Source organism: Haemaphysalis longicornis, unplaced genomic scaffold, assembly GCF_048455015.1.
Source record: "Haemaphysalis longicornis isolate Haplotype H1 unplaced genomic scaffold, Haemaphysalis longicornis Haplotype H1 scaffold_115, whole genome shotgun sequence".
NCBI classification, from domain to species: Eukaryota; Metazoa; Arthropoda; class Arachnida; order Ixodida; family Ixodidae; genus Haemaphysalis; species Haemaphysalis longicornis.
The window spans coordinates 559,796-574,476 of NW_027526220.1; the positions used below are offsets into that span (position 1 = coordinate 559,796).

General features: G+C 45.3%; 1 protein-coding gene across 1 annotated transcript in view; it reads right to left on the reverse strand.

Moving 5' to 3' along the window:
* Positions 1 to 14,681, reverse strand: part of LOC144161462 (uncharacterized) — a 35,188-nt gene continuing 20,507 nt past the window's right edge. Inside the window, exon 6 of the mRNA XM_077692118.1 lies at positions 1 to 4,404. Coding sequence (XP_077548244.1) covers positions 4,195 to 4,404 — 210 coding nt within the window. The 3' untranslated portion in view covers positions 1 to 4,194. The remainder of the gene's footprint in view (positions 4,405 to 14,681) is intronic.

Here is a 14,681-nt window from a genome sequence, read left to right on the forward strand (position 1 = left end):
TGAAACAGAGAGATTGGCTTTATTGTCTGAGGAGGTAGGAATACCCTTTTGGAAAAAAAAGGGAAAGCGAGGGCGGGAATAGCACAAAAAAGGATCACAGTTCAAGGATATGTGGGCTGCAGAAGGTCCGTAAGGTCCCGGATCACTTGAACTGGTACTGATAATTTAATATTTTAAGGGTTTCGTAGATAAACAGGTGCAGGAGAAGAATGGTGTCCCAGGTAGGTTCAGGATACCACAGCCGATTGTATAGACCGCAGGTAAGTGTATATTCGTATAAAAAACATAACAGCAACACAACCACGGCTGTTCCGTTTTAGGTGCAAGATATGTATGAATAAATAAAAGGTAAGAGGATAGACCACATTTAGGAAATATTCCAAAGCTGGAGTAAGCTTGTGGGAAGACAAATATGGCATGCACGTGAATTGAAGCCTTACGCCTACAAGAAAAGCTGGACAGCTTTTTAAAACTTCACTGTTGGAGAAAAATTCGACCTTGTTCAGGATTGGAACCCCCAACCACCCCCTATCTACGACAGTCGCTCTACCAACTAAGCTAACCAGGGGAATAACCGTTTGTTGCACGACAGCGAATTGATCAACAACTCGAAGTGAAGGACGGATGTGATGTTAATCTACCAGGTATAGGGGAAATTTCCATGTTGAAATCCGTTTCTTTGAAGAAAAATGTCACAAAACCTGAAAATTTGACGTACAAACCGCTAGTCGCCTGGGTAGCTCAGGTGGTAAAGCGTCTGCTCTAATAGGCGGTGGTCCCGCGTTACAATCCTCGATGAGGTCGATTTTTTCTTCAACTGCGAATTTTTGAGAAAGCTGTATAGTTTCATTTCTACCCGTACAGCTGCAATTTGGTGGGTGTCAAATTTTTCTTAGCAAAAAGGCAAGAACAACAACCAAGTTTTTTCTGTTAATGATTGAAACATTCAACAAGCTGATACGAAGCCCGCTCATTTAGGACTGTAGACACGTTTACATTTTCAGCTATCAAACTGCTTTTATAGAAACCATAGAACCTTACATTCAGTGTTTTTCCGCGGGAAAGCTTAAAACTAATAAACAGGTACATCAGACCCGCCGTAACTACTAAACTCGCAGCCACCCTGTGATTAGAACGTATGTACCAATGGCTTGTAACTTTCAATTAGTTTTAAATTTTACGCGGTTGTATAAAATGTTGACAGAGAAACTGGCTGAACATTACTAGGGAGTATTTCGGATCCGACGTTATGGACTCTGAGTGAATCTATGGCAGGGGAAGACCATTTCTAAAAAATGGAGACATAAGAACTACCTAGAATGAAGCTGTATCCTTAAGGCGAACAAGAAATAGTGCTCACAAATCTTCTCGGGCGTTGGTCAAGGAGCAACAAGAATACATATGCTCATTTTCGTGAAGAGCACGCACCATAGACAATTTTTTATTGGTCTCGTTTGAAGCAAATCATTCATATACCTCTAAGATATAGTTTTTTGCGACATTTTGCCATACCGCATATTCAGATCTACGTAGCAACCTGCATTTGGGATTTCAAAAGGACCCAACAATGATAGCCATGGTACTGGCCCCGTATCCATATATTATCTGGCAGACTGCTCGAATTCCTCAAGCAAAAGGTAGAGTTCTTGGGGCGTCAGTGTCGAATCTGTACAGAGTTAATTCTCGACATTCCACGTGCACGCGCTTTTTCTCTTTCTCGAATCTTAAGAATCTGGTCGGGATGAAATTCTCATGACTATAAAACACTGGTGCGAATTTTCAAACAATGCTGGAAGTCAAAGTTCGAAGGGCGTTTAAAGGTCTTTACATGTGGCGCCATTAGTCTTGCGTAAGATGCTTTTTCGAACCAGCCATTTCTTGCCCTTAATTCTTTTCAGCTAGTTTCCCTCTTCGAAGTCTTCAATGCGGAAAAGACGTCCAATACTTTGCGGGCTTTTAATTTCTTTACTGTGCGACAAAAAGGCGCCAAAGAAGAACTACTTTTCAGCTCTTCTGCACACCGATAGCTACCATGAATGCGTTAATTGTTGCAGCCTCCAAAAAACAGCGACAATTCAAAGCATTCCCAGGTAAATAAAGGAACACGCTGCTCTCTACCATGTTCCTAGCAAGTGAAACCGTCAATCAAAGCCCACCTCCTCTTTAACCCTTCAGTGCAATCCTCGCGAAATCTAGATAATTGCCAACTACTTCCGCTCCAATGTTTTGTATAATGGACCGAACATTTGACATACAAACGAGACATATTCTGACCGACAACAGTCTCTGACTATGTGCTCCTACGGTTTGGAAAGGTTTGCACCTTCCAATACATGAAGGTACTTCAACCAGGGTGCATCGATTTTATCTTTTTTGTTAAAACCAATGTCACTCTTACTCTTCTGTAGATTAAGATGCTTCAGAATAATGATTAAGGACCTTCAAGCCTGAATAGTATACAACCTTGAGAAAGTAGGCTGCCGCTAAACGCCGCTTATCCCCTGCGGTGATGAAATATATGTGCCAAGAAACTTTTTGCAACAAGAAAAATTCGCCAAAACACCGACGTCACCGAACCCGTCTAGTGGCGTCACAAAAACGTGCTTCTGTCATCTCCGGCACTGAAACGCTGCTCCCATAGTTTTTTATACTGAAGTTTGAGTTCATTCACTGCTCAGTCGACACCTCCTCATGATGCAGTAGCAAATTCCATCACCAAATCGATTGTTGGAGTCAAGCCTAGTGCAATCATTACATTATTAAGGATGCTGAAATTATTAGATATTACTGCTACTCAATCGCGGATATATTGGACGCGACTTTACCCAAAATAATTCTAGCAGTATTATTAATTATCGTAGTTCCATCATAATGGATAATGTAAGAATAGTGTTTTTAACTCCCACTGTAACTAGACGTGCCATTTCTGCACCCAGTAACATTTTGCTGCGAAATTATTAAATTCAGTCTGCGTCCCACTGATTGCACACGCATTTTCTACTTTTTAGTATGCCCACGGTGTTGTATCATAATTCAGTGCAGCCCGGTGCAGTCGTAACAGAGCCAGAGTGGCCGATTCCTTTACTACACGGCCTACCTAAAGCAGCCTTCTAGATTCCGGAAAGCACAGAGCAGAGAGATCCCCTTGGACGGAGCAGTGTAGGTGCAGAAACAAGAATCCCTGCTTCCGCGGTTATTGAAGCTGACTCCAAAGTGGTTTCGCGATCTATATGGCACAGTCAAACATAACACTTGATAACACAAGACATGACAAGAAATTAGTACCTCCACACTAGTCTATAACAATTATTCTCTAATAAATAGTACACATCTTTACGGTCTAACGTTCCTACTTCTGGGCTATTTTAAAAGCGTCAACAGAAAGAAATAAAGCCAGCGTTACAATATCATAACACTCTCAGCCCATTCTTCTAAGAACACACAAGTTTGCCACTGAGCATTACTGGGTATAAAAATCAGGGTTAAACTTAACACATTATACCTGAACATCTACACAATGGAGAAATAAAGGATGACGTTTGTCATAAAGCTAAAGATTGTGACCTTTTATTGAAGGCAGTCTTTATGAGGCGGCTTGCTGATGTAGTCACTACGCATCAGCCAAACACACAAATGACGTGTGCGTAAAATGACGTAAAAAGCTTTAGATGGAGATTTCTATCGGTGATTCCTTCATTATGAAGAAACGTTTTCTGGTCTAAAGAGATACAAAGAACGCGAGTGAAAGTACCTTATAACAAAAACGAAAATAAAATAATAATGTATAAAAAATACAAATTGTATAAAACACGCGGGCGAAAATTCCGATCATAATGTACCTCGCTGTGACATTTTAAAAATATTAATCTTCCCTATCAGGAAAAAGTTGAAAAAATTACGAACATAATTGTGCGATATCAACTTATCCTTGATTGAGCCAAGGAAAACAAACTGTCGAAATAGTATGCAGACTTTCGCGCTCAAGATTTCTTTTTCGAGAAAGCTCGTAATAATGGAAAGGTGGGATTCGGGTAAACCGATTTAGGATGCGTTACATTATTAAAAAGCTCTGGTCTCACAAAAAAACCCAAAGAAAGAAACCGGTTAGAAAACAGGGCAACAAAGCAGAGTGAATGATGCAGCAGAGCACGGGGAAGAAATAGGTGAAGAGGATCACAAGGAGGGAAGAGGCCATCAGCTGGGTGGCGACGACATCATAGTTTCGTCCCGGACTCCACTCTTGCGCCGTCTCTTGGCCTCCCCTTCCACCTTGGACGAGCTGTCGTCGTCGTCCGCCTCCGTCGACTTGTCACTGTCGTCGCTCCCACTCTCGTCCGAGGCATCGCTTAAATCTTGGCCTATGCCGGGAGGGGCCGCCACAGCCCAACGGTCGTCGTGCATAGACTGCGTCGCATACCAGTTTACACTGTTACCACGATAGTTCGTTTGTAAACAGAAATTTTTATAATCCACAGCTGACCTGTTAATGTGCGGACTTTTAGTGACCTATAGAGCAAAAGTATGCCATTTCAATGCAATCGGTATACCCTAGACAACCACTTCTTTATCTTTCCAAAAGTGTTTAATATTGTTATAACTAGAAACTATTATGGAAGCTTGAAATTATCTGTTCTCCTTATTTGCAGAACATATATATTTCATCATTAAAAAAAACCATCGTTTCCTAAAGAAAATTGAGGGAATCGCGCAAGCTAACAGTGGGTCGAACCTTAGATGAAATTGCGTCCAATCTATCGTCAAACCTTGAAAGGTCCAAATCGCAAACGAAGAACGAACTCGTGTGACGATTTTTCGCTTGCTAAGTAAACGCACCTACGAACGACATAAATGTACATCGATACGACGTTTATGAACTAAGAGTATACTGTTGTATTCCTTCTTCAAGATCGTTGCTTGTATTGCCTTGTATAGAACCATTCATTTTTCGCGGTTTTCCAGTAACCGTTTGGACACAATAGAAGCTCTGTTTCCCGCACGCGCCGTGGGTCCAGAGATCTTATCCGACCTGTCCTGGCGGTACTCGTCTATGAGGAAATGCAAAATTTTTCTGGCGGAACACCATCGGTCATACTAAGAAAGCTTTCGCTTTAATAAGCGTCGCTCTCAGCAAAAATCTGCACGCAATGCTTGCGTACGTTTTGGAATTTACAGCTACCAGGGGAAAATGACGGAAAACCAAAGAAAATTACGGTAAAGTAAAAACGCCCGATATTTCAAATGCTGGCTCAAATGCCAATACGAACAAGGCCTCTATAGGGACATCGACATCCCACGGCGCTGAAAATTCTTCGCAAGCACAATCCCTGCAAAAACCAATAAAGCTTGCATATATACTAGCACAAAGATTTTATTTTTAGAGTAAGTTATGTTTCAAGATATTTTTAGTCTACCTCGCCTATCACCAGCGCCCTGTCCGTGTGCCCTTTCTGTAGTCCTGTTTATAGCGCTGTTTTATAAGTTAGTTATGTACCAACTGGCCCGCCTTCAATCTGTATCACCAGCACTTTGACAATGCACGAAATGACGAAAGTTTGGGACGGATATGGTCGCCCAGTACTATTTTTCTCTCTAAGCATTCCCGATGGCACCGACTACAACTGTGCTGGTTCAGCATGTTCAATGATAAAAAATGGCTGCGTATCTGCTCCTTCTGTTGCAAACGTCGACGAAAGACGACAGTCGACCGGTGCCATTGTCAAGTGAACGCCTCCCTTCTCTTTCCCGCTCAGCTCTCATGCTGTTCCTCTCCCGCCTCGCTCCTCCCGAGATAACACGCTAGAGGCTTGCTCAAGTCAGTTTAAATTTACCGCGTTCCACTGCTCCAGGTCAGGTGCCTTGATGGCAGCGCTGCCGTACCGCGGAGACGCGAGTGAATCGAGGCGCCCTATACTCCAACGTTTACGGAACCACGCTGCCCTACACGACCAGCGTTCCAAGCGGAACGCGGGACCTATCTAGTGGAAACTTTCGTTACTGTTGCCGTTCGATTTCTTAAAATTCCTACAGAAGCTATAGTAGCGCGGCAGCAGACGGCGACGGAGTGAATTTTTTTCTGTAGTTGATGTAGTATATTTCATTTGCTATCACAAAAACCAAGCATCCATGAACTTCTTTTAATAAAGGAACACTGGATATAACACCCATGTAATGATTTGCTGCCTTATATTTCCGTAATGTCTAGTTCCTGTTAAACAACGCTGACAAGTATGAGCATTAACACTGGACTTAGATGATAGATTTGGCTGTGGGTACATAAAACTATTGCGCAGCTTATGTTTCAGTTTGGCCGGGTGGCTGAATCGAGTCACAGACTGACAGACGGACAGACATACAGACTGCCCCAAATTTCTCGATTTAAATAGCCCAAGAAAGACTGTCGTCTTTAAAACAGCGTTGTCATGCCGGCTTATAGGCGCGGTGATACATGCAGCCTGGCAGAGGTTCCCAACGAGCAAAAAGGTGCCCACAACTCTCTTCAAGGGCGCACATATGGACATATCAGGAAAAACTACACACGCGCGAGAGGTTGTGAGAGCAGTTCTAACAAGAAAGAGGCTCTATGATGTGAACTGTAAATGTAAGTTCTAACAAGAGTTCGTTACTATGGTATGTTGACTGTGCTGATTTCCGTGATCCCCGGCGCGCACTGGCCAGGAGTGCCAAAAAGGGATTTCCAGAACTGCGGCCCTCACACTGTCATCTAATTACAAACTGAAATCCCAGGAGAGCTTAGTACTCTTCATGAGTAGTGAATGCGAAAGCATTATTGTGCAATTGAACTCCGTTGAGAGCTCATTCCAGTTTGGCGTTGGGAGTAGTTGTGACTCGCAGTTGCGAAAGGTCAGCGGCACCCGTGCTTGATATGCCATGGCGCCCACGGCTACAGCTGCAACGCTCCCCCTTTCCACGTGGCTCTGCGTTGCCTTTACTCGGGCAAAAATTAAGAACGACAAGAGCTCATGCAGTGTGTCACTCCGCCAACGCGATGGACCCGGATGTTAACGCGCGCACGCGTTTTGAAACGAGATTGCGTTTCATGTGCAACATCGTCTTCGTTTTCACACCTAGTCTTTTAGTAGCCACTGCAGGAATTCAAAAGCAGAATAAGTGCGAGAAATCGCGGAAACTACTCGTACTACGTTCAGAATACTCGATGTAAGGCACTTTTTGTGCCGCGCGGAGTAACAGCCGACTGTGGTGATCAGGCGCAGGTTCAACTTCTGTTGTTGTTCTTAAGTTCTCCCCGAGTATAGCAGCGTGGTCTCGCACTTGTCTTTTATTTTGATAACTGTTAGGAATCACAATGGGAATCCGCCTCTTTCACAACGCTACTCCGCATGCGCATGGCCCTGGCGGAGGAGCCCGGAAACAGTCTGGCAGGAGCACGGCCGGTCTGGACGAGCGGCGTGCGCTCGCCGCTCCTTCAGTCCGGCCGTGGCAGGGGTCGGCTGGTCTGCTCCGCGGTGATTCCACTGCTGTCTGAGGCTGTAACTGAGCCCGTGTAGTGAAAGCATGCGGCCGGGTTCGGCCCCCATCGAGAAAGCAAAATGCAGTACGGCTTACAAATGCAACTGTCGGCCAAACCATAACATTAAGGGTGAAATTTTTGTTTCTATCGACGCACGCCAACCCCGAAACGAAAGTGAACAAATCAGGAGCTGCCCGCCGCGGCACCGTGCATGAACGCCCCATTGTGCGTCCCGTAGCAGTCACACCAGGCATTCACACCGCCAGTGACGATAACCTGCTGGCACGCCAAATCCAGAAATCGCCTTGTCATATTACTCCGACGACGATTCGAACACACCACCGACCGCCCGAAAGTTGCCGTAGTTCCGTGCACCACTTTACTCGCCCGTGATATTGCCGCTGTATAAAAGGAATGAACGAATAAATACTAACTTTTCAAACTGACAGTTCCTCTAAAGAAGAAAATGTAATTCTGCGACTACGATGAACAAGTGCGCTTACGAGTAAAAATGCACCCCAAAAAGCAATTTTCTGAGTTACGTCGGGACTAGAGCCACTAAATAAGCTACATCTAGTGGCTCTAGTCGGGACTTCGGTTGATTTGGACTTCGCTTTCTTCGGTCAAAACGCTCACAAAAGTAATATGCACACGCATTTATACTTGTTATGATAAGAAACAGAAGAAAAAGAACGGTGGAATTGAACAAATCTGCAGCCACGTATAATATTTCGCATCGCTGATATACCAGCTTCAAGCAATGATTTGTATAAAGGCCACAATAAGGGCCTGCGATTATGCTGCTGCCTTACAGATACCCACGTCCCCCTCCCATCTCTTTTAGGCGCTAGAAAAAAAAATGCCGTGAGAACATCACTTCCACAGCCTCAGGTAGCCACCCTCCGGTACTGACACTTGCGGAACTACTGCAAAAAAAACGAGCGTCGCACGCTTGTTAGGATGTTTCCCACGTTGAAAACGTACGTCTTCCAGCATAGTTATTCTTTTTGCAGCTTCAGGTTGCCAATACAATTCATGTGAAACAAATAAACAGCAGCAACGCAGCCCTGATTCACCTTCCGCTGCAGTGGCATCCAACTTGCACTCTTGCGCCCCTGCCATATCGCTTCTCGGCGGCGCCACCAGAGGCCGCCACAGCGCAATGAAAAAAGGCGGATTGTAGAGGCAATGAAGATATATACAGGAGCAAGGGAAAATAAAGTAATTTTGAGGTGCCGGGACAGATTGAATGAAAAATGAAGCAGCCGAAGCGAGGCAAGGAAAGGTAGAAGAAGGAAAAGGAACACCAGCAGACGGTCCATAAGAAGGCAGTCGGGAGTTTGAGGTGACCTGAAAACGCAAGAAAACGAGGGGAAGTGAACGTGAGCCTGGTGGAGAGCAGACGAAAGGTGTGCACGGCGCGACAACACTCTCGAGTGCCCCTACAGCACCGCATAGGTCGCACGAGGGCGGCGCACCAGCGGCGGCGCACCGCAGGTGCCCACTGTTCGTGAATCCCTCCAGGCACCAGCGACTCTGCACCACTAGCCCCACCAACAGCGCTCACGGGCGCACGCGTACTCGACCGCAAGCGACCCCGCACCAGCGTCAGCCTGGAAGATCAACTGGCTTCGCTAGAGCACTGCACGAGTCCGGCCTGATCCGAAATCCCGGGCCAGGCCGGGCGGCCCGAAGCGTTTATCTGCGGACCCGGGCTCAATGTCATGGGCCCATGCCGAACTCAGACTTGAAACCATAGCCTTTCGCCGAACCCAGACTACTTAACCAGAATCTATAAGGCTCGTGATGTCGGCTCGTGATGTAGCCAAGTGGAGTCGCCAAAAATCTGGTCAACAAAAGGCGATGGTGGCGCTGATGTAAGAATGCAAACTATTATTACGCCGCTGGGACGTGAACTGGAGACGGTGGATGCTATAAAGTCCGTGGACTCATCATCATCATCATCATAAGCCTGTTTGTATTTATTTTCGCTTTATCATCGGCGCGAGCGGAAAGTGTTGCGATGGGGCTGCCGTATGCGTCCGAAGATACAGCCAAAGATAAAGAGTGGCGAACGTGTGACGTGTACAGCTCCGAGGGACATGAGCGTGTGGGCGTGGCTTTGCGGCGCTAAGGTGCCGCACGGAGCCCGTTCCGCTCATCTGGAGAGCTGAGGTTCTGAGAGCTGTAGCTCTGCACACAATTTCAATTTCGCAAATCTAATGATGGGTATAGGTTTGCTTGATGATCCTCTATAATTTCGTCATTACAATCAATCACCTAACTAGAATAATAAAAAAGTAACAACAAATTTTGGGTAATTATTTCGGTAAATAGCCTATTGAACCCGCTTTATTGCGTCAGCCACGGCCTCTGACCACTTCGCGCAAGAAAAACAATTTAGCCGCCTCCGAAAGCCTATCTTTTTTAAATTACTTAATGTCTTCCCTGTAACACCCTGCATACGACGTATGCACGGTAAACATACAGAACTTGTAAATTTCCTATACAAAAAGGTGTGCGTCAGGGGGCACAATAACTACCCGATTATTTATAGCCTGTCGGGAGCATGTGTTCAGAAACCGTAAGTGAAGCAAAACAAGGGTGAGAAATAATGTGGAATATCTCAGCCACCTAAGGCATCGTAAGGCCACCTAAGGCCACCTAAGTTTCAGGGATTCGCAGCGCATGCTTTGCCAATTCAGCTCGGAAAGTCTGGCAGCAGGCGTAAAAATTAACGCAAAAAATCGAACGTAACTTTCAATCAGCATGCCAAAACACGTGCCTAACGTAGGTAACGAAGTCTTAGAAACAGTACGGGATTATGTCTATCTTGGGGAAATCACATGTGCTGATCCAAACCATTACAAGGGAATTACCCGCAGAATTAGCATGGGGTGGGCTGCTTTCCGTAAATATTCAGATATCATACCTAGTAAGCTTCCTCGGTCCCTCAAAAGAATGGTATTTAATCAATACGTTCTTCCAAAAATAACTTACGGGGCCTAAACTTTGAGTATCACTAAACGACTTGAAAAGGAGCTTATATCAGTACGACGGGCTATGGAAAGAGGTATTCTAGGGGTGACGCTCAGAGACAAGAAAACAGACGCGTGGATTAGAGAACAGGCTAAGGTAGAAGACATTCTAGCTCAAATTAAGCGAAGGAGATGGGCATTGGCGGGTCACGTCATGCGCATCGGGCACAACAGGTGGGCCATCTGTTTAACAGAGTGGGTGCCAGTAGACAGTACACGCAATATGGGTCCGCCGAGGACTGGATGGGGAGATGAGCTGCAAAAGCTCGGTGGTAAAACATGGACTAAGCTAGCACTGAATAAACGTGGCTGGATATCTTTGGGAGATGCTTTCTTCCTGCTGTGGACACAACCAGGATGATGGTGATGATGATGGTGGTGGTAGTGGTAGTGGTGGTGGTATGACGGAAAATTATCCAAAGATTTTAGTACCACCGTGCGCCTCATCAAAGTGGAAAAAAAAAACTGCGAAGCCTAATAGCTTCATACTAACTGCCCGATACTAAGGAACAGAGAAGTGTAGATTCGGGCACAGTGAAAGGGGTGGGAATGCGAAGAATAAAACTACACAAATTCCCGAAACAACAACGATTGCAGTGACTTCGCGAAGGGCAGCCCCTAGCTAAAACCTCTGTAATAAACAGCTGTTGTTGTAGCAGGAGGGCGTAAGAAGACATTATTACTCAAGCTAAAAGTGAGACTCCAATCATAAATGCTAAAATAATTAAGTTATCAAGCTCTTGGTTGAAAACATAGGGTCAGAACATGTCCTAGTTGGCGAATAGAAGCAAGGTTCCCCATGTTCGTGTGTAAAACATGGCAAGAAGTGAGCAAACATTTGAAAGGGCAAACGTAAGAGCACTGGTTAAAAAGGTAGAGGTCGGGTTCATGCCCTGAAGCACGTAAAAGGCATCGAAAAAACATTATGCATGAGATAATATATGAAAGTAGGAAAAACAGTGTATGCGCAGTGTCACACTACCAACGCGAGATCATTGAACATTTCTGGCATTGCTAATTTGTTAGCCGGAACTCGCTCTGAAGAAAAAACGAGTCAAAATGAGAAGGAAATCTGAACAAAAAAAGGAGCAGAAGTAGACGAACTAACTCCAATCGCTGAACGACTGAGGATATATCGGAGTAGGAAGGTCAACTCATAACGCTTAGGGTCTTAGTACTACACATCTGCAAAAATAGCGCCCTAATTCTCACTTAGAGTGAAGGTGATACAACGTTACAACTAACCACAAGAGCTGCACACCAGATGCCCACCATTTTAGTTGCAGCTCGCCGTATTAAAGGGACACTGAAGTTATTTGTAAACAATGCGGGATTACGAGCGCAAACTGTAGTCCGGAGTCCCTGGGCCCTGATTCGACCACTCTGTGCGCGTTTACGCGAATTTATTTAGTAGAAAAATCAATTCGAAAATGCTGTCCTCCTCTCTTTGCGCTCGCCCATTTTCTGTGGCGTTTTCGTGTGACGTCAGCAGGAGAGGAGCTGACAATTGGCTGCGCTACTGCACGGCTCGCCGACCTTCTGCGACCGAGTCAGTCGGCCCACCGTTTAGTCCGCCGGCCGCCGACGGGTCGTCGCAATTCGCTCGATCAGTTGAAACTAAGCCACAACACGTTTGGGAATGGAAGAATGCGCCTTTCTTTACTTCGTTAGTTTGTACACTGTATCTAGCTCCAAGTCAAGGTCGCTTCACACAAGCGCTGCACAAGCGCACATGCGACGCTTCGCTGACTGGTACGCCAGTAGGAAAATATAAGGCCTCTTGAAGGGGGAAAAGACTGAGCGAGGTCAATATAGGCACTAAGGAAATAAAATCAACTGATATTTTTACCGTACAGCGTAAAACTAGGGTGCGGGAAGCACTTTTTTGCGCTGGGAGAACAAGCAGAGCGGTCAGCAGCACGACTACGCATCTGCGAACGCTTTCCCGTCTACGAAATGCAATTGCTAGACGTGAGCTATTGTGGAAACTCGGGCGACGCTTACTGCACGAGCGCAATACAACAAATAGTCACCTAAACTGCTTGAAATACTAAAACGAAATAAAAGTGTAAACTGGTTATACATTATATGCCTTATATTTTCTAACGCCGCCAGCGGCCCTCCGTGGCCTAGTCGTCTGGTGCGGTAGGTATGGCAACCTAAGTGTTTTGCCTGTCACAAGTTCGAATCGCCGCGGGTACATAATTTTTTTTTTTATGAGTTAACTTTTTCGTTTTTCGCCGATGTTTTCTATACTGAGTTCACCTTTTTTTGGGCCGCAACGTTCATTGCTCCACGAACTAGTCCACAGAACTCGCGCAGGCTGGCACTGGGGCGCTAGCGAGTTCTCGTTGGCGTGCTGTTGCCATAAGCACCGACTGCTTGCGGGCAGTGGGCACAGCCCAGAATCAACAGGCCCTTGGCCTGGTGCGAACACGCTTTTTACCATACAGGCATGAGCGAGGCAAGCTCCAAATATGGGGGAAAAGCGCATGCATTTGAGCGTCTGCGGGGACGCGGAGGGCGTTCATGCACTGCGTAGGCCTCAGATAGTGAATGCTACTATTCCAAGCCGTCCTTTGAGGCTTATTTTATGCATTTTACAGCCGACAACATGGCAGAAGCGCGGTACTACGATAACTGGAATATTGAGAATGCCCATCCTACGACGCCATCGAATGTCAAACATGTTGTTTTATAGACCGAAACCGAAACCGAAACTTGTTTGATTGCTAACCTTGGGCATCGTCCAATCACGGCGCCCCCTCCTCTCAACGTCACAGCTTAGTTTGTGCGGCCGCCGCAAACCGCGCATTGCAGTTTTTCTTCTTTCGCGCTTTGTAAAATAATTACCGATTTTTCAACCGGGTAAACGATGAAAAGTGTGCTATTTTGAGCCAGTCTACACAGTGCAAGCAAAAACGGGAGCTTGACAGATTCACTTCAGTGTCCCTTTAAGGAAACGTTTCTCGGAAGTGAATCACTCTCATGGCACCTACAAAGTAATGCAGGCATCGGTGCAGTACAACAGCATCTGTACATTTTATATCTACATTATGCATAATCTTCAATTCAGTAAGCGAAAATCGCCTCAATCATGGAAGCATTGACAGACGAGTGAGTCGAAGTTCTAAAATTCATAGGCACCTGCAAAGAATGTCTCCATATGAGGATTGCAGACATCAAGAATGCGGAATTAAGGCCCAAATGGGAAGACCTTCAGGCAGGGAAACAATATCTCTTAGAAATTTAGTTTCTTTGATGGCATCGGAACGCTGCAGTATTCGTGAAGCATGAAATTCAAGTATGCCGGAAGCATTTACTTCAGCTGGAAATTGTAAAGTCCATGGTTGCCTTCAGCGCGTCCAGAAAGAGCGGTTCTGTAACTGGTTAAGAAGAGCTAGGACTTCGTATTAAACAGCAAATGGGAAAAAATGTCAGGTTATATCTGATAGGGAAGCAGTTGACAGTCCTTCAGCATACGAGACGAAAGTCAAACAGAGATATAAAGTTAGAAAGTTATGCACTTGTCTTCTTGAAGGTCTCGGTGCAGAACTGAACTCTAAGAAAGCATTTAGCCCTTGAATAATTACTGTATAGTGTTCATTCAGAAGGCTCTTTCAGATAATGGCCGGCAGATGTATATTAGTGTGTAAAACATTCGCTAATTGGTGGAAACATTGTGTCTTACCTTCTTGCCAAGCACCTTGAAAGATCACCGAATTGGCTCAGCCCAATAACTAATGGAAAGAACGCTCATTTGTGCAGAGATTTGAAACTTATAGAAGCCTTATGACTTAATCAACAGTCTTTTATAGAAGGCGCCCTAGCACGAACGAATAAAAAATACTATTTGGAACTGAAAAGTGGCACGTAGCGCCAGGGGCATCTTTCACCGACGATGACGATGCAGTGAGTAGCACACAAACATTGCTTGAGGTGCCATGCCAGAATTGTAAATACATCGTTCCTAACCAAAATGACTCCTGTTCTATGTGCTTCCGCTGCGTAACAATATTTCGAGGTCTGGAGTACTGCCTGTTCCGACGTAAATAACAAAGGGTGCCACGTTATGCTACACTAGAGTAGTTAACTAAATACTCTAAACGCCTTCAGAGTGTTAGAAAGAGTACCTGACAGATAACACAATGTGG